Genomic DNA, 18,837 nt, shown 5'->3' with positions numbered 1-18,837 from the left:
TGGATGGATAATATAGAATATATATATTCTATATTATTATTATTTTAGTGTTTTCAGAATAAAGGCAATAGAATAAAATTTGGGATATTTAATTTAGTAGATTTTTATGCTGCCTGTCCTGAAATAAACCCAAGGGATTTATGTTGAGTAGTTAAATGTATATTTCAGAATTTTTTATTGTTTTATACTTTATACTGGTTGAATTCTTGAATTCTTTCCATCATAAACATGTCCTCTATATATTAATAATAAATACTGGAGCGCAATAAATGTCCCCTGAAAATCATTTTATTTCATACATTCAAACTCTTCAGTACAAATGTTTCAGCACCCAGATAAATGCAGTTAAGACGTAAGATTATATGACAGAGCACATGATGCAACTTGTCAAAGAGACTGAAGAAACACACAGTGATAGTAACATCCTCAGAGGCCATTTTGAAAACAGGAAAGCCACAAAAATATTGCGGTTGCCGAGGGAACAACTTGAGTGACTTGTGCTACACAGCTTCAATGTGAATGTCTCCAATCTGAAAGAAAAGTTAAATAATGCTTTATTATTATAAGTAAACTTGTGATATTAAGAATGTTGCAGAGCAAAATTCAATGAGTCAAAAAACAGTTGTAAAAGTGAAAATTACAAACCTGAACATGAGGAGGAGCACTGAGCACATATGCGATAGCACTGACGATATCTTTTGCTTCCAAAGACTGTCAAAGAAGTGAAAAAATGCTTAAATTATTTTTATCTGAGTAATCAAATCAACACTACACAAACTGTAGGATTAATGGTTTTACCTTATACGCAGCATATATCCCATCTTTTTTCTCGGGATTTTCACTGTGGAGCCGTGCTGCAAATTCTGTGTCCACTAAACCAGGAGAAATGCACTGAGAAAAAACAAGAATGGAAATTTCAGTAAACAATGTGTATGTGTCTCAAAGCAGCCGATCTTGGTATTAAAGACACATTTGGAGTCAATTAGTGTCTTTTAAATACTCACCGTGGCTCGGATATGGGTCTTATCTGCACGCAGCTCCTGTCTCAGGCCCTCAGTCAGAGCGGTCACAGCATACTTGGTGGCGGTGTAGAAATGCAGATCAGCAACAGGTAAGACGTGATGTCCACACACGCTGCAACAGAAGGTTTACAAGCTGTTACCAAATCAGTATTTACCAAGACTGATACAGTGATCTGATCTCAGATCGTCATATGAGAAAAATCCCCAATCATATTTAGGTTCTGAATTGCTGGTTGGTCAATTAAATAAAATGAAAATGACACTTTAGGTTTTAGGATATTGTGATAGACATTTTTCACTACTGTCTGGCACTTTTTTCAAATTAACAGTTAATTAAACTAATTATTATACTAGTGAACCCCTGACATGGGGTTTGACTCTTTTTGCTTCCTAAATGTTTTAATAACAGAGAGCTACAGACGTTTTTAACAGTATAACAAATACAATAAATAGGTTAATACACAATGGTGGCTTTATTCTATTGTCTGATCCAGGATTTGGTGTTATGCATGTTGGGTAAAAGAAGCTTATGCTGTAGGCAACATGTAATTTGGTGTAACTGGTCTAAAAAGTCCATAAATTTCAGCATAATCCATTTTGTACAGTAAGACGTGGTACTAGACCCCTTGTACTTTCACTGGGTGCTGCTTTAAGGTTTAAAAAAAATCTAGCCTATGTTAGGAAACTCTCACAAGTCTACATCAGGTCAGACCAGGGGATATGAATAAGATAAAAAAGAACAATAACAGTGGAAAATATGTGTAAAAGGCCTAACAGTGTCTTGCCTTGATAATAATCTCCATGTCAAAGAGCTAGCAGTATTGTTAATACCACCATCTGTGCTTTTCCTGTTAACCAAATATTTGATGTGAAAAGGGTTTAAAGAGTCCTGGACAATCATGATGGTAATGGTCAAGATATTTTTCTGATGATTAAGTCAACAGACTTCACAAATCCCATCATTATTCATCAACAAATAAAACTGCACCTGTTGAGATTTATGATGTGCCCATCGTCCACGTTTCTCTCTTTCATTGACTGATAAGCTTCCCGTGTGCAGATGCTCAGTGCAAGAACGTTCACCTGTAAGAAACCAAGCAGTGAAATAAACAACCAGGAAAATCAACACTTTCCAAATGACTCATTTACTCTTTGTTTCTTGTGCATAAGAAGCATTAAGTAGTTTTTGGCCACTTGTGTACCTTTTTAACTCTGAGTTTTGTCAAATTGTGTAACAATTTTGTAATTCAGATGATTCATGAGTTCGGTTGAAGAATACTTCCTGTTTTTGGAATGGATTAAACTGAGCATAATGTACCCCACCTATTTACAGTGAACTTTTACACAAAATGTGATTTACAGTGTGATTAATGGATGACTTGTTGGAAAACTGGTCACACTGGTTTATTTACATTGAAATATTTTTTTTTCTGTCTGTCATATATAAGTCTGCTGCAGCTGAACATTTTCTCCATGACAGTGACATTAAACATCAAAATTTAAATATTCAAAATATAAAAAAGCAAAATTTTGCATAGTTTGTTTAGATTAAATAACTGCAAAAACCGCAGAAAATAGTAACGACAATATTTTGAATCAACAAATTTCTTGTATTTTTTCAATATTTTTTTTTACCCACTTTTGTGTATTTTTTGTTTATTTATTTATTTATTTATTCACCTTTCTCAGCTATTTAGTTTTGTGATATTATGAGCTGGGTTGTTTTCCGATTGTTTTCTGTTGTAGTAATTTACCTACTACGGTGATAAAACTAAACGTTCTTTCTTAGCTTACGGATGAGTCAACGTTAGAGTGATCATTGAAGTTCACTTCAGTGTTCTGCTGGCGAAGCCATTACTCAACTTTCACACAGCTGCAGATTTTCTAAAACATTTCTGAGCTCTTACATCCATCATGTTCTTCCAGCTGTTGGTTTTGCCGTTTAGCAGCGGCTCTGGGTGAGCCAAGCCAGCGTTGTTGATGCAGACGTCCACGCCTTTGTGCTGTTCTTTGATCGCTGCAAACATGGCCAGAATCTCCTCCTCTTTGCTCAAGTCACACTTGAATGGGACCAAAACACCAGGGTGGCCGGCGCTCCGACACTCTGTTGCCAGTTTCTGAAACCAAAAAGGAAACGATGACAGAGGTTCAGCTTCAAAATAACATTAGTGTCGTATAACACTGCCCTTCAAATGTATATGTAAGGTTACTGTAAATATGTTTAAGATTTGCTTTAAGTTTTGAGCTTGTATTTCACAACTCATTTCAGTAATTTGTCCAAAACTGGAAATCCCATGTCTGAACACATCCTGCCCTCACTGGTTCACCAAGCCTGCTGTACAGTACCTTAAAAAACAAAAACTATTTTAACATGAAAACATTCTGACAGTATATTATAACCGAGACCCTCACGAGGGAAATCACTCATTTCATATGTGGAAAACTGTAGACTGTAAACAGTTAAGCTGCTGGATGTGTACAAATAGTCCAGTCCTTCTTCTTGTAGTCTTTGTCATATTGTTTGTGTTTTCTATCATTCAACCTGGGCTGAGTCCTGCTTTTAAGTCCTTCACTTTACAATTCATTTCAAATTGTTATTTTAAAAAAAAACCCTGTAATTTTCCCCACAGTTTATTCTGCAGTTTAGTTACCAATGTTTCTCACCTTGTTGATCCTCAAAGAAGGGTTTTGAAAAGTGCTATATCTATAAATACATGCATTATATTCATTATCATACAGATTCATTTTTTTTTTGGCTATATCCAGAGAACAAAGAAAGACAGTTGAAACCAGGACTTGCATAATATACAAATATTCTTCAAGCCGTTAAACTCTAAATCCTTCATGTGTCGTCAGTTAATTTTTGGCCAGCTTTCTGTTTCTGTGCTGGACTTAACTGAAAATCTATTAGCAGTGAACTTTTACATTGAATCTGATTTACCAAACAGTCAGCATGCAATATTATAATACTGTATAACGGCGGTAAAAGAAAAAAAAAACTTTACAAAGACTTATAGTTCATTTCAGTCTTACAGTGGATTATGTGTTGCAAAGCTCGTTCTGCAGGTTTATTTAACTGCCATAAAATCGGCTACTGTCCAGCCTCTCATCATTTTTGCTGTATCAACATAATCATCCAACTATGAGTATGCATATGCCCCAACAACAAACAAAACAAATAAAACACACACACAAAAACACTTTAAAAAAATGCAGTTGTTGCTCTTTGCTGAAAAGTTTTTTTTACTTCAAAACAAACCTGGATTTTGCCGACGTCCCTGGCGCAGCCCACCACTTTCATACCGAGCCGGACCAGCTCTACCGCTATTGCCGCCCCAATCCCAACCGAGGCGCCGGTCACCAGAGCCACTCTTCCCTGCCAGCGCTCCATCACAGTCCAGCAACTTGCAACACACACGAAAGAAATACGAAGAGAGAGAGAGAGTGACGGATCTTTAACTGTCCTGTGTCCGGAAGCATTTATATATCCATCTGAACTATGTCAGCTTGCTGCGACGATAAGTCATGTTTGTGTATTAGGCAATGTAAGGAAAGGGCGCGACATATTTGCCAATTCATTATGAATATGTGTTACATAATCTCTCCTGATGTTTAGACCAGTTCATTCATTGTTAGCATCAATACTATCTATGTTAAATCAATATTACACATGTACTATGTTTATTAAAATGTAATAAATACACATTTACCATCTAATGGCACACTGTAAACCCGAACAAGTTGAATGAACTTAAAACTTTTGTGGAAACTGATTACCTCAAAAGATTTAAGTACAAAAACTCATATCTTCTAAGTATGGGGTACTCAAAATTTGTATTTATTGTTAACCTAAAAATTTAAAATTATATTTTATATTTTATTAATTGAGCTTTACTCAAAGACTGTATACTTTAATTTCAATATTTTTGTGTTTCTTGTAGTTTATTATTTTGATGCAACACAATGCAATTATATTACAACCTAAACTCAAATTATCTGATTATTAATTAAAAGATATGCTTATGTTTTTATAAACACAAAAACAAGATTAATTGCATGCGTCCATGCAGGGGGAGAGCTGCCTCTATAACGTCAACACAAACCCAACCATGCTGACAAAATGTCATGGTCCAGGGTCGTTGTGATGGATTTTTTTTAGCTTTGATTTGTTATTTCTTAGAAGACTGGCTCCTATTCGTATTGTTACTCCAGTATTCCCCACTGATTCCATGCTTCCATTTTTCCTCCTTCAGTCTTGTATACGTGTCAGTACTTTTCTCCTTGTCATAGTGGGGTGTGGTTTTGGGTTCAGCTGCAGCAGTGTCAGGTGAGGTGACTGGCACACCTGTTGTGCATTAGCCAGTAAACCTAATGAGGGGGCATCTATGCTGACACACCCAGCAATGGTGTGGAGAGCTGTTTGTGGGGTTATGAACCACTCAGGGAGGAATTTGAATGCGCTTTATGCACATCTCTTTTGCTAGCTGTGGTGGAGGTGTGGTCCCTAGCTCAGCTGCAGGGGAGGAGTGGTGCAGTGAGCTCAATGGGGCGGTACCAGGAAGGCAGGTGAGCTTACAGGTGGTGGCGATTGACTGATCACGGTGTCTCTTTCCGTTTCTCTATATAGTGAAAGCAGTCAAGTGGAGACGAAGAGAGCTGGACTGGAACAGACCTTGTTCCTTGAGTTCAAAACTGTCAATAAAATGCAATAATAGTAAGCACAATCATTGTGTGTCGTGTACTTTTGCAGTAACATTTTTGATCCATGTGTGAAAGCTAAAACAAAGGAAGACTGTTTGCTGCCTCGGTCAGCAGATGCAGGCAGTAATATCCCACTTTTAGTTCAGTGGTGTCGAAGTCCAGGCCTCGAGGGCCGGTGGCCTGCAGGTTTTAGATAATACCCAGGGTCAACACACCTGAATCAAATTAAGGTGTGTTGACTCAAGCAAATAAAGGGAGGAATGTCAGAAGGAAACAAAAAGGGGCAGCATTATTGCAATGTCATGGTTAGTCATGTTGCTGTTGATGTTCAAGTTCAAGTTCAGGCGGCTTTCATTGTCATTTGAACCATGTACAGTGGTACAGTACAGAGTGGAATGAGACAGCATTCCTCCAAGACCCGGTGCTACAGATGAAACATAACAGACACAAACAGAACTGCGTAAAGTGGAATGTGCAAAATTGAAAAATAGAAAAGGCAAGACAGTGCATGACTATACAGAACAAGACGATAGAGACACAAGACAGTGCAATGGAAATGAACCACCAAGACAGCACTATTTGGTCCAGAGTGGCCGCTGTGTCCCGCGCCACCAGTCATCTTTGTTAAATGGTAAGTGGACTGATTCTTATATAGTGCTTTTCTACTCTCCCAGAGTACTTAAAGCGCTCTATACAACATGCCACATTCACCCAATCACACACATTCAACCAAGCACTTTCTTCTACTCTTAGTGCTTCCTAAATACATTCAGACACATTCATACTCTGATGGAAGCATCGGAGAGCAATTTGGGGACTTAGTATCTTGCCCAAGGATACTTGGATGACTGGAGGAGCCAGGGATCGGAGCAGGTCACCTGCTGATCGGATCCCTGGCTCCTCCCGTGTGCATGTCAAGTAAGGGAGTGATGTATTTGCAAAGTCATTATGAGCATTCATATTTATAAAGTATCGCAAAGAATACATTTATACCTGTCAGGCGTTGTGTGGAGGCGAGGAAGAAGGAACCCAAACGCATATACATATGATGTCCGAAAACAATTCCTCTAAATTTGCACAGTTATTGATTTAAAAAAAATATATATTTTGAATTTTTAGTTGCATGTCAAACATATGATAGACTCTTGAGCATATTTATATAGCTAAATTCACAATGGTATAACCGTGCTAAATAAAAGAGGCCCAAGCACCAATGCACTCTAATCCACTCCGCTAAACTGTATGTTGATAAGTACATGAAGCGTACCTCTACCTCTACAGCTGAAAACAGTTTGTATCCGCACTCTGAGGGTCTGCTGAATTGTTTTTAATACGGCACTTTTTGACGAACAGCAGATGATGAAATCCTCTTTATTGTAGAAACTGTCCCTAAGCTATTGTTGCTCATACTTACTGAGGTCCCTAGCTACTTCCTTACTATGTCAGTAAACTTTTTTGAAAAGGAAGCTGTTGTAGATTTAAAGAAACATCTTAATTGAAGCAAGAAATAAAAAACTTGATTTTGAGTGCTGTGTCATTTTAGCAATTATTAAACATCTTTCTTTAATTTTTCGAGCCACCAAAAACAACAACTTTTAATTTCTCTTACTCTGGCTTTGAGTATCTTAGGCCCTTCGTGCGTCACTCTCACGTAATTTACATACATTTCTCTAGTGCCAGTCTGATGCTGGTTATTTGACTCTCGCTATATATTTCAAGGCAGCAGCGGCGATTTCAGATTTAGGAGACTAAAGTCCTAGTATAGATAGCAAATACAAGTAAGATGCAGATACATTCTGTGTTAGTACGTTACTATAGCCTGTGAAGTACTATATGAGAATATTCTTACCTCATCAAGATCTACCAGTACAGCTTCTGAGGTAACTGTTTACAAAATGTTATATTCTATCCACAAGTTCTTTGCAATTTTACATTGATAAACATTATCCTTAACACATTTGGCCCACATAAAGTACTATGGCCATCACACTGTCATTTAGAATTGTTTAAATAACTCGTGTCTTAAGTCACTTCCATCAAACAGAAAATAAAAAAAGTCGCATGGTTCACTTTTATATCACAAAATGTTAGAAATATAAGTCGTTCATAACAAACTGAAAGGCTGGGAGTTTAAAATGCAAACCGATGGAAGCAGAAGTAGAAGACTATAATGTCACAGAGCACACGGTGTCTATTATTGTGTAGACATTTATAAATAAGAGCTTAATAAAGATGCTTAATTTCTTAAGAAATAAACAGGTGGAGTGATCTTTATCAAAAGTGGATGTTGCATCTGTGGCTAATTTTACCCTGTACGCACAAAAACTTGCAACATTATTTCAACTGTTTTCTGTTCTGGCTTTAGAATCATTGGTTGTTTACTGAGCCGTACTTTGGGAGTCCTACTGTTGTGATACTGGGGAGAAAAGGGTAAGGTTTGATAGACTAAACCCTTACACACAACTTGAAAACCTTAAAAACTTAAACTTAAACTTAAAATAACCACAGAAATTAGAGTTTAGTGTTTTAAAGTCATTATTAAAAACATGAGTCAACATTACTGAAGTGACACTTTAACGATGCTTCATATCACACGTCGTTTATGATGATAAAACATGTTCTCTCATTAGTAGATGTCTGCGCTGTCACTTGTCATGAAAATGTCCTGAGCCAGGGTTCCTCTTGGCATTACCATTGATCATTAATAGGACGCACAAAAGATTTGTTGCATTATCCCCATAAACAACATGCTTTTATAGAAATCATTGTGACACAAATATTTAGATTCTTGCTTCACAATGTGCACTGAACTCAAAATCTTTAAGTTTCATATTTATAAAGTATCGCAAAGAATACATTTATACCTGTCAGGCGTTGTGTGGAGGCGAGGAAGAAGGAACCCAAACGCAGGACTCGCAGGTACAGAAATGACGGGGATTTATTGGAACGGGTGAATGAACAAAGCAGGAACGAAGGACTGGCTGACTAACTGAACATACATACGGGGAGACGACAGGAACATCACATGTACATCAATGACACGACAAAGAACTGGTGAAACCGAGGAACTAAATACACAGGTTGAATGATGACAGTGATTGGAAACAGGCGAGTACAGGGCTGAACACTAATCTGACTAATGACACGGGGGACAAGCTGACACGGGGAAAAGACAGGAAGTGAGAACATTAATGTGGCGAACTAAACTGAACATGAACAAACTGAAATCACTGGGTCAACGACCCAGGAACCCTGACAGTACCATTGTATGCTACACTTCTTGTAAAAAAACAAAAAAAACAAAACAAAAACTGATTGGTAATGCGTTTGAGAAAAGCTCCTGCTGTGATTCTCTGTGAGGGCCCAACACACACACACACAGACACACACACACACACACACTCCACACACACACACACACACACTCACACAGAGAGAGAGAGAGGGGGGGGAGATCATTAATACAAAGGATTGAAGCCGGTTTTTGGATTTTCACTTGTTGTTGGCTTTAATATGAACAGTCACATAAAATTCATTCCAGTTTTTTTTGCCTTTGCTTCAATTAAGATGTTTCTTTAAATCTACAACAGCTTCCTTTTCAAAAAAGTTTACTGACATAGTAAGGAAGTAGCTAGGGACCTCAGTAAGTATGAGCAACAATAGCTTAGGGACAGTTTCTACAATAAAGAGGATTTCATCATCTGCTGTTCGTCAAAAAGTGCCGTATTAAAAACAATTCAGCAGACCCTCAGAGTGCGGATACAAACTGTTTTCAGCTGTAGAGGTAGAGGTACGTTCATGTACTTATCAACATACAGTTTAGCGGAGTGGATTAGAGTGCATTGGTGCTTGGGCCGCTTTTATTTAGCACGGTTATACCATTGTGAATTTAGCTATATGAATATGCTCAAGAGTCTATCATATGTTTGACATGCAACTAAAAATTCGAAAATATATATTTTTTAAATCAGTAACTTTGCAAATTTAGAGGAATTGTTTTCGGACAACATATGTATCACATTTTAAAAAAGTATAGGTATATTACTACTTACACTGTTCCCTTACCTAGCTTGTGGTGAGGGTGTAGTTGCAGTTTTACAAAGCCATGCATTTTAATTAGGTCAATATTGATATTATTCGTGACGGTTAAAAGCATGCGACTGAAAACGACTTTTAAAAAAAGTCAGAACAAATAGTGACACACTGTGGCTTCTCTAAAAACACACAGATGTCAGAAAATTACTTCTTCCTGCTAAAGAAAGGGTACAAATATGTAAATATACAACATCCATTTAAAGTCTACAGTATATAAATATTACCATGGAGGTATTTGTAATGTTAATGAAGGTGCTCTTTTCACATTTTTATACATAGTTCGTTTCCAAAAATCTTGGGATGTTGTGTAAAATTAAAATAGGAATGTATGTATATGTATTTAAAATCCTTACATTTAACTATAACATGGGGCCCACCTGCTAATAACAAATATAAAATTCACTTTGCCCTTGTGGAAGCAACATGTTCCAAACTGACAACTATAAAATTCCTTTAATTTATTGTACATTGTGTGAATTTTGTGCTTTTTGTGTTTCAGGCATGAAATCATAAATGTCCATCTGGCAGACAAGCCTGGGTGGTACCTTAAAAAGAATCCATTTGGGATTGTCCCGACACTAGAGACACCTGCTGGTGAGTTGATATATGAGTCACCGATCACCTGTGAATAGGTGGATGAAGGTTACCCTGAAAAGCAGCTGCTTCCTTCTTCTCCTTTTGCTAAAGCAAAGAATGATGCTGGAGTATTTTTCCAAAGTAGGTCACATGGAAACTTGCACATAAATCTTTATATTTTGTTTTTTTAATCACCAAATAATCAGTTTAATGTCACTGTTTTAGATGATAGGATATTTTTACAGGATCCCATCAGGGAGAAAGAATGGTCAGGATGTCTCAGGACTGGAAGCTGAACTGAAAGAAAAGCTTTCCAAATTGAACGAGGTAGGTGACACAATTGATGCTTCTAGTTTCTTTACACATAAACATATAATTTGAAAGACTGTGTGTGAATGAGTGTGCTTGCAACTTTGCTTGCCAATCATAATCACTAATCAAAGGATTATTAAGATTATCTATACCTGGTTATTTTAGAGTATTAAATGCACCTCTAATGAAAGTAATATTCAATTTCTAGGACCTCGTTAACAAGAAGATCAAGGTTTTTGGTGGTGATTCCATAACAATGTTTGACTACATGATGTGGCCGTGGTTTGAGAGACTGGAGGTCTTTGAGCTGCAACAGTAGGTTTTCCAGATCTTGTTGTTCCATAAAGGTTTACCTCTTCCATGTGGACTTATTTTTCTTCCTTTCAAATGAAGAAATAACAGTGCCCAATCTGCAAAACTGTAACACAACTAAAGTAACAGTTTAATATCTAATTTGAGCTTTTCTTCCTTTGTAGCATCTACTGAATATCTTATATTTATTTCCTGTCTGTTGGATGTTTTGCAAACAAATGTGGGTTCACATGCTGTAATTTACTTTTGTCTCCTAGCTGTCTGGATGGCACACCTGAGATGAAGATGTGGACAGAGCGCATGCTGGAAGATCCAGCTGTCAAAGCCACAATACACAGCATAGATGCCCACAAGGCCTTCTTCAAGCCCTTCGTTGATGGAAAACCAGACTATGACTATGGCCTGTAGAAGTTTGTGCTGACTGAACAAAAATATAGCTGTCTTTATATATTACTGTGTCAAACAAATCAGGTCTGTTTTCAAAATTCTGATGTGACATGTGTAAAGTGTTAAAGAGTCTAAAAAGTGAATGGGAGTGATTTTCAAATAAAAATTGTTCATGAAATGACTGGCCTCATTCTGAGTTTCCTATTTGTGCTCTAAGATGTATAAAAACAGTTAAATAAGGAGTGATTGTTAAAAGGAATTTAATATGATTTATTGATTTACATAATTCAATTAATCTATTTAGCAATTAGACACTGATGGCCCACCACAGAAGAAGAGCAGAAGTTGAGTGTGCAGGGAGCAGAGATGTTGACAGCAGAAGCGACATACTGAGAGCACACAGAGCAGAGATCTGAGCAAGAGCAAATGCCAACAACTGAGCGAGAATGGCAGTTATTGTGTGTGTATATGTATAATAGCAAACACTGAAATGAATTTTGTTTGCTCAAAATAATTGTCTCCTTAAAATGCAACATTTGCAAAAATTATTTATGTGCGCTCAGAATAGAGGCACAGTTGTTAGCATTAGCCATGGAGAGAGGACCAGCAGTCCCAACAAGAGAGTGAGGAAGAAACAGAGGAAGGTGTAGTTAACGAAAAAGGTAGAGAGAGGAAGAGACTCAGGGAAAAATAAATGGCTCATGGTTAAAGCAATTTGATAATAACAAGCTAATAGCTAAAAGGTAACTTCATTTCTACATTGCAACTAAGATGTTCTAGCCCAACAACAGCTGTACGAACCTGATTAAAAAAAGAAAAGAACATTTTTGATAGACCAGGCCTGCATCTATCACTTAGTGTATTTCGATCTCGGCTATGTTGTCATAGCTGTAGATCCTAGTAGTGTGGATCAGTGAATCGGTGTCTCATTCACTCCTGACATAAAGCTTGATGTCATCCATGTAGAGGAAGTTGCTGACATTTGCTCCTTTGCTTCAGACGTTATCTGTAGCGAGTCTTGTTAATGATTTTGCTGAAGGGGGTTCAGGCCTATGCCGAGCAGCACTTGATGGAGATTTGTGTATTTGGCTTGAGGTTGGCCTGTAGCATTGTTCGCCACTTCCCCATTAAATTCTTGATGAAGGCTCTTATGGTCCTGTTGGTCTTTTACAGTTCTAGATAGGTCAATTGAGATTAAATTAGTTTTCATTTGATGGATATGAGTAAATAGATTGTAGTATAATTTTTAAGAGAAGCAACAAAAAAAAAAACTATTTAAATGTTTTCCTACAGTTTGCTGATGTCATGAACGCAGCACAGAGACGACTGTTTTTAAGCGCTCGGGGCGTTCATAGTTATGTTCACAGGGTTCACAGCTCACGCTTTTGTGACAGGTCCATGAGAGCTCTGGGGTCTCTCTGCTGCAGACTCAGCATCCCTATCTTTATAATTGTGGGGCTTTCGTGGGTGTAGCAGGTTATCGTTGTCTGGACTGTGATGGAGCGCTGGCGTGGCAGAGTGGCTCTGGTGACCGGAGCCTCGGTCGGGATTGGGGCGGCTGTAGCGGTAGAGCTGGTCCGACTCGGTATGAAAGTGATGGGCTGCGCCAGGGACGTAGAAAAGATTCTGGTATGCTATAAAGGGAAAACTTAATTTCTGCATGGAGTAATTTAATGTAAAGATAAATATATTTTGGTTGTTAAAGTTACTATTATGCAGGGGAAAACGCTATTCTTCGTTGTTGTTTTTTGTTTGCAGTTAAACTACTTTTGATTTACATCTACAGAGTTTTTATAAGAAGCTAGCAAAAGCCAGAATATTAAAATTTTAAACATAACGGTGAAAATCCTCTTTTGTGCCCTTTGCTTTCTTGAAATTTATAACTCTGTGGTTAATGATTCTTTAAGTTGGCACACAATCCGTCAGCATACTGTATGTAGATGATATGCACTGTTGGTTGTTGAACTTTGAAACATAATGCTGTTGTCAAAGATTAGCCACAATCAACAATCTTAACAAAGTGCAGCTATAGCAGGGCTGGACTTGTAATCTGACACACCTGGCATTTTCCCGGTTGGCCGACACACTTTTGGAGAGATGGACCGACCAGAAGGGCCGCTGCGCAAGCACTGACAGCAACCCATTGGTTCGTTTTAATTACTGACACTGGATTGCCCAATAAAATTTCCTTGCTCGCTTGTAGAAAAAGGTAAGGGTGAAATAAGTGTCGAAAAGTTGGAGCTGAAAAGCTGAGAGAAAACAACAGGGGGCGAGATAAGACCCTTTTTGGGGTGTGAAGTTTTATCAGATTACCCCTAAAAATAACTATAATAATAGTAGTATTATCTTCAAATGTTACATTATCATAACTTTTCTATTGAGGACAGAACAGGATAAAATGGAAACAAATTTTATGTCCAGTGTTGTTCTCTCATGATGTTACAGTCTCTCTGTTACAGACTTTAGTTGCTGCCAGAAAGACAATAAAGAAATAGTTTCATGGCACAAATCAGTGATGCAGATTTAAAACACACTTCAACTGAAATAGAGTAAAAGTTCAGACTGTATATAAATCACTAGAGATTATTAGCTAATTTTAACCTTCCGATCCACTAGTCTGCTGGGATATCACAAGTTAAGAAGCTGATGTACTTATTATTATTTTTGTTTGTTAAATATTTCTGTTCCTGTTCTGGTCAAATTGGGCTTCAGTGTTTGTGTACAGTACAGCTCCAGCTCCAGGTGACAGCAGGTCATAATGATGTAACCTGTCAGCATCTAGCAACAGCCTGCATTCAGTTTAAATATTGCTATAAATTCTTATGGATCAGTCTTTTAATGGCTGTAGCGATTAAATTCATCAAAAAATTATAAAGCTGTAGCTTCTGTTTTACCCACACGTCTACTCAGTGTGTTGTCCTGTTATCGTGGATCCCCCTGTTGCTCTTATAATAATTATTTAAAGATTAGATTTTTGTCATTTTCTAATTTCTAGATGAGTGAGGAGGATGGAGAGAGAGAACAAGGAGGTTGCAGAAGAAGAGGAAGAATGAGGGGGCAGAAAGTGAAGTTAGTGGGAAAACAAAAGTTATTTTTCACAAAGTAGTTTTTCATGTATTTGATGGATGCTTTCTAGTAAGGTACTGAAAAATGTCAGTGGACATTCTAAACAGAGCATAATGATATGAATGGTAGCATTTTACAGGATTCATACCACTTTAAACATGGCTAAACAGGGTGGCTGGCCGCCACTACATTGATGTGACATCTACAAATCTATTCTGTTCTATTGTTTCAATATCAACAATCAAACAAAAGGGAATATATATATATAATATGTGTAGGCAGGATATATACATTTATTTATTCATTTATTTATATATTTTCTGAGTGGATCATGGCGGGCTGCCTGGACCAAAAATGCCAGGACCATCTTTTTTTGTCCCAGTCCAGCCCTGAGCTACAGTGACATCTCCCAAGAATAAATTAAGAGCTTGAATTAGTAAAGTGGGGTTTTTTTTAAATTTCCTTGATAAAATGCATGAACTGTTTGAATCATACCTCAAGACAAAACCAGACAAAATGCTTTTGCAGGCATCATCCCATCATCATGTGCCTGCTGTTACAAAATCATTAGTAGATCCATGAAAGAAGCAAAACTCAAAAATGGGCAGAACATCCAAACACAGGCAACTGTTTGTGGATGATATGCAAACTGGAAAGTCAAATCAGTGAATTTACAGTAACTTAGTATATTTGAATAGTAGATTCATAAACCTTAAAAACACAAAGTGGATTCTGAAGTGTGTCAATTTTTCTTTTTGGTTTCAGAAACTGGCAGGAGACTGTCAGAGTGCCGGCCATCCTGGTGTTTTGGTTCCTTTCAAGTGTGACTTGACCAAAGAGGAGGAGATTCTGTCCATGTTTGCAGCGATCAAAGAGCAGCACAAAGGCGTGGACGTGTGCATCAACAACGCTGGCTTGGCTCATCCAGAATTGCTGCTAAACGGCAAAACCAGTGGCTGGAAGAACATGATGGATGTAAGAGCTCAGAGTTATTGTAGAAATATAATATTGGTTGTAGCATTTTATCAAAAGTAACATTCACAGGAATAATGTCCCAGCAGAACTTTGAACTGTAAAAAAATGAAACATGTCATCATCTGTCACTGGTTTTAATATTGTAGCTGATCAGTGTGCATTAACCTCTCAGTGACTACAGCTCTTAAACTGACTCATTAATAGTTTTTGAAGCTGCTTAAAACCGTTTTTCACCCACTGTGTGCAAGAAGCAACAAGTAAGTGCATCAACCAGAATGTGCTGATTCCTGATATTTTGTTTTCTGTTTTTTTTTTTCTTGCAGGTAAATGTTCTTGCTCTCAGTATCTGCACACGCGAAGCGTATCAGTCGATGAAAGAGAGAAATGTGGATGATGGACACATCGTAAACATAAACGGGTTCGATATTTTTATTGGTGATATCAACCTGTATCATTATTATTATTAACATTATTATGTTTTCACTTACAACAAAGTCACATTTTACAAGAGGGAAACTACCAGGTGGCTGGGCCTTAGCTTATGGGGGCCCAAAAGAGCTACATCAACAGCAGAGGCCAGCAGTTAGTCAATTCTGGTCAGGGGCAGAGACCCTGGCGGTCTGATCCCCGTTTGCCAAAACTGAGAATTTTTTGCCAAAATTCTCAGATGGGGCTAGTGCACAAGATTCAAACATACTGACTCAGTCTAGTCGGGCTCACCACAACCTAGAGCTCAGGTTCTGCAGCAGTGCTGCTGACTTCAACTGAGGAAAGAGCCAGACAGTGGAAGGAGAGTGGGGTCTGGGCATCTCTGCTCAGATTGCTGCTTTGCAACCTGGCCCTGGATAAGCAGTAGGAAATAGATGAAGGGATGGATTTACTTCTTAACTGTGCCAGAATCTCCCAGTGCAGCCTTGATTTTAAAAGCAGAGCCAGGAACAGAATCAATGCAGATATCTAATTCCACTTATTATAGACTCTTTAGTCTAATGACAAGTGTCACTCATGCAGTAATAAAGGTCTGCAGCTCAGGATGTTATCATCATATTAGTATTACACTATAACTGTTTTTTTTAGTCTTCATAATTAATAAGCAGAAATCCCATGCAGTATTTTATGGTGGCCAATCAGCAATCCAGAACCTGAATATTTCCAGTTAACTATCAACAAAACGGCTTTGTAGGCCTCGTGTTTCTTACATCATTGAGACATGAGTTTAAAAGAGTTACTTTACTTGCACATTAATGCATGCTGTTTAATGCTCATTTGGTTAACGGTTTATAGCTCAGGTGGCAGAGCAGGTCAGCCACTAATCAGAAGGTCGGTGGTTCGATCCCAGGCTGCATCCTGACTGCATGCCAAATATCCTCGGGCAACATACTAACCCACTGGTGGTGGTCAGAGGGCCCGGTGGCGCCTGTGTCCGGCAGCCTCGCCTCTGTCAGTGTGCCCCAGGGCAGCTATGGCCTCAATGTAGCTTGCTATCGCCAGTGTGTGAATGTGTGAATGACTGAATGTAGTGTAAAGCACTTTGGGGTCCTTAAGGACTAGGAAAGCGCTATACAAATGCAGGCCATTTACCATTTACCATACATCTGTTGCAGCATGTGCGGACATCGTGTAATTACCAATCCTGATCTACATTTCTACACCGCCACAAAGTATGCTGTAACCGCCCTGACAGAGGGCCTGCGGCAGGGGCTGCGTGCAGAAAACAGCCATATCCGAGCCACAGTAAGGCTTTAAAAACACTGTAGGCAACTCCAAAAGTCACTTTAAAACCAACATTACTGTGATGAGACCCTCACACACAGTATCCACTCTTTTTTGCAGTGTATTTCTCCTGGTTTGGTGGAGACAGAATTTTTGTCACGGTTCTACAAAGACAATCCTAATAAAGCAGCTGGTGCATACTCTGCATACAAGGTAAAATAATTATTCCTACACCTGATGTACTGTTGATGTGGTAACTCAAATAATAAGTCATTAATCACGTTTCACTTCTCTGACAGTCTCTGGAAGTAACAGATGTTGCCAATGCTGTTACGTATGTGCTCAGTGCCCCTCCTCATGTTCAGGTGATTTTTCTCTTATTTTTATGCCTTACTCTTTTTCTGTATAAATATCATTTTATATTAAAACACTGTTCTCCCTTCAGATCGGAGATGTTCAGATGCAAGGTACGGAGCAGGTTTAGAGTTGAACCACATCACCTCCCTGAAATTATGCACTTCTTCACTACATTTATGGGAATGATGATTTATGATCTGTTCACAAAACAGTTTTGTTTTTGATGTTTGTACTGAAATTTTCTACTAATATATGAAATAAAATGAGAGAAAACTGGCTGGCTTATTTTCCTGAAGGAAATCTCATTTAAAGAGCAGTGCATGGTGGAAAACATACAATTTTATACAAAGTATAAAAATAGAAACTCACAGTGCCAGGCTGTGGATAGCGATGGTAATGGGACACTCTAATTCAGAAACACTTGATTCCACCCCTTTGTGTTTTGACCACTAGGGGTCATAAAAGGTGCAGGTTAATCTTTATTGCTAGAAGATTCGCTCAGAGAATCTGTCAGATTAAAATAAACTAGATTCAATTAATGCTGAGAATGCTCTCTTGGTCTCTGAGTATGTAAGTTTATAAAAAAATAAAGGACAAACTACCAGACAAAAGATATTTGACCTGTGTGTTAAAATGTCAACATGGACGTAGGATTAAGCTTTACTGAATAACACAGCGTGGAAGATTTTCTGATGAAAGGCAAGCCTGCTTTAATCTAAATCTGTACTTCAGTCCATGGAGAGCTGCCAGAAGGACTCTCAGTCCAGAGGAAAGCAAAGGTTAGCTAAGGACTCCCGCCTCAGTCCACCACCTTTCTCATGTCAGTGTATATATATTCAGTTACACTGGACATACATTTGTATGTATGCACAAATGCAGCTGCAGGTCCTTGCACCTAAACACAAAGTGTAAGTCAGGAAGTTGTCCCACTGTTTGGCACTTCACTCTGCTGTGCATGAAGGGACTGTCAGCAAGTCAATACAGAGAAACACAAAACAAAGAGACCCAAAATGACCACATGGAGACTTAACACAATAAGCAGACACAAAGCAACTATAGAGGCGTATTACCAAAAAGATACACAGAACAATGCAGAGTAACCACAAATGAATACAATGTCTGTATCAGAGTGCCAGCTTCTTTGAGAAATAGGCTGGAGTTCTTCTTCCATCAGCAATGTGAGCCAGGTCATTTTCTGTCAATCCTCCACATGTGTGAACACAGTGGATTATTGGCTTCTTCAGCCAAACAAATCCACAGAATACGATGTTCTTTCATTATCATGTCTTCCCCCAAACCATACATTGTTCGTTTGATTTTC

General features: G+C 38.1%; 3 protein-coding genes across 4 annotated transcripts; 2 read left to right on the top strand and 1 right to left on the bottom strand.

Moving 5' to 3' along the window:
* Window positions 1–249: 249 nt before the first annotated feature.
* Window positions 250–8,716, bottom strand: LOC102306211 (dehydrogenase/reductase SDR family member 11). Its single transcript, XM_042224607.1, has 8 exons — window positions 8,588–8,716; window positions 4,282–4,426; window positions 2,930–3,139; window positions 2,011–2,105; window positions 1,005–1,134; window positions 799–891; window positions 646–711; window positions 250–530 (listed from the first exon to the last, which is right to left on the bottom strand). Exons 2-8 carry the CDS (start codon window positions 4,411–4,413, stop codon window positions 501–503), a joined length of 756 nt encoding a protein of 251 aa, XP_042080541.1. The 5' UTR covers window positions 4,414–4,426; window positions 8,588–8,716; the 3' UTR covers window positions 250–500.
* Window positions 8,717–10,315: 1,599 nt separating this feature from the next.
* LOC121815165 (glutathione S-transferase omega-1-like) lies at window positions 10,316–11,550 on the top strand. 2 transcript variants are annotated; one of them, XM_042224611.1, is made up of 4 exons: window positions 10,316–10,412; window positions 10,620–10,721; window positions 10,915–11,021; window positions 11,276–11,550. In XM_042224611.1, the coding sequence occupies exons 2-4, from the start codon at window positions 10,620–10,622 to the stop codon at window positions 11,424–11,426; spliced, it is 360 nt and encodes a 119-aa protein (XP_042080545.1). In that variant the 5' UTR covers window positions 10,316–10,412; the 3' UTR covers window positions 11,427–11,550. The 2 variants fall into 2 exon arrangements, with proteins under 2 accessions (XP_042080545.1, XP_042080544.1); XM_042224610.1 differs by having other exon boundaries at window positions 10,324–10,535.
* A 1,190-nt stretch (window positions 11,551–12,740) lies between these two features.
* On the top strand, window positions 12,741–17,841 carry LOC102308308 (dehydrogenase/reductase SDR family member 11). Its single transcript, XM_005932078.2, has 7 exons — window positions 12,741–13,034; window positions 15,237–15,446; window positions 15,770–15,864; window positions 17,051–17,180; window positions 17,280–17,372; window positions 17,459–17,524; window positions 17,605–17,841. The coding sequence occupies exons 1-7, from the start codon at window positions 12,903–12,905 to the stop codon at window positions 17,641–17,643; spliced, it is 765 nt and encodes a 254-aa protein (XP_005932140.1). The 5' UTR covers window positions 12,741–12,902; the 3' UTR covers window positions 17,644–17,841.
* The last annotated feature ends 996 nt before the right edge of the window (window positions 17,842–18,837 follow it).

This window comes from Haplochromis burtoni, unplaced genomic scaffold (genome assembly GCF_018398535.1).
Source record: "Haplochromis burtoni strain Fernald_Lab_line unplaced genomic scaffold, NCSU_Asbu1 Contig_144, whole genome shotgun sequence".
In the NCBI taxonomy this organism is placed as follows: Eukaryota; Metazoa; Chordata; class Actinopteri; order Cichliformes; family Cichlidae; genus Haplochromis; species Haplochromis burtoni.
Note: the sequence above shows the minus strand (reverse complement) of the source record. Positions and strands in the feature narration are given on the sequence as shown.

What these genes read in the sequence shown, in the direction of transcription:
- LOC102306211 (XM_042224607.1), bottom strand. Translation starts at nt 4,413, where the DNA reads ATGGAGCGCTGGCAGGGAAGAGTGGCTCTGGTGACCGGCGCCTCGGTT. An exon ending in CACATCATAAATCTCAACAG is followed by an intron (nt 1,135 to 2,010) that starts GTGCAGTTTTAT and finishes CTTCTGTTGCAG; the next exon opens with CGTGTGTGGACATCACGTCT. An exon ending in AGACCCATATCCGAGCCACG is followed by an intron (nt 892 to 1,004) that starts GTGAGTATTTAA and finishes GTTTTTTCTCAG; the next exon opens with TGCATTTCTCCTGGTTTAGT.
- LOC121815165 (XM_042224610.1), top strand. Translation starts at nt 10,425, where the DNA reads ATGAGTCACCGATCACCTGTGAATAGGTGGATGAAGGTTACCCTGAAA. An exon ending in TGCTGGAGTATTTTTCCAAA is followed by an intron (nt 10,536 to 10,619) that starts GTAGGTCACATG and finishes TCACTGTTTTAG; the next exon opens with ATGATAGGATATTTTTACAG. An exon ending in GAGGTCTTTGAGCTGCAACA is followed by an intron (nt 11,022 to 11,275) that starts GTAGGTTTTCCA and finishes TTTGTCTCCTAG; the next exon opens with CTGTCTGGATGGCACACCTG.
- LOC102308308 (XM_005932078.2), top strand. Translation starts at nt 12,903, where the DNA reads ATGGAGCGCTGGCGTGGCAGAGTGGCTCTGGTGACCGGAGCCTCGGTC. An exon ending in CACATCGTAAACATAAACGG is followed by an intron (nt 15,865 to 17,050) that starts GTTCGATATTTT and finishes CATCTGTTGCAG; the next exon opens with CATGTGCGGACATCGTGTAA. An exon ending in GTGCCCCTCCTCATGTTCAG is followed by an intron (nt 17,525 to 17,604) that starts GTGATTTTTCTC and finishes TTCTCCCTTCAG; the next exon opens with ATCGGAGATGTTCAGATGCA.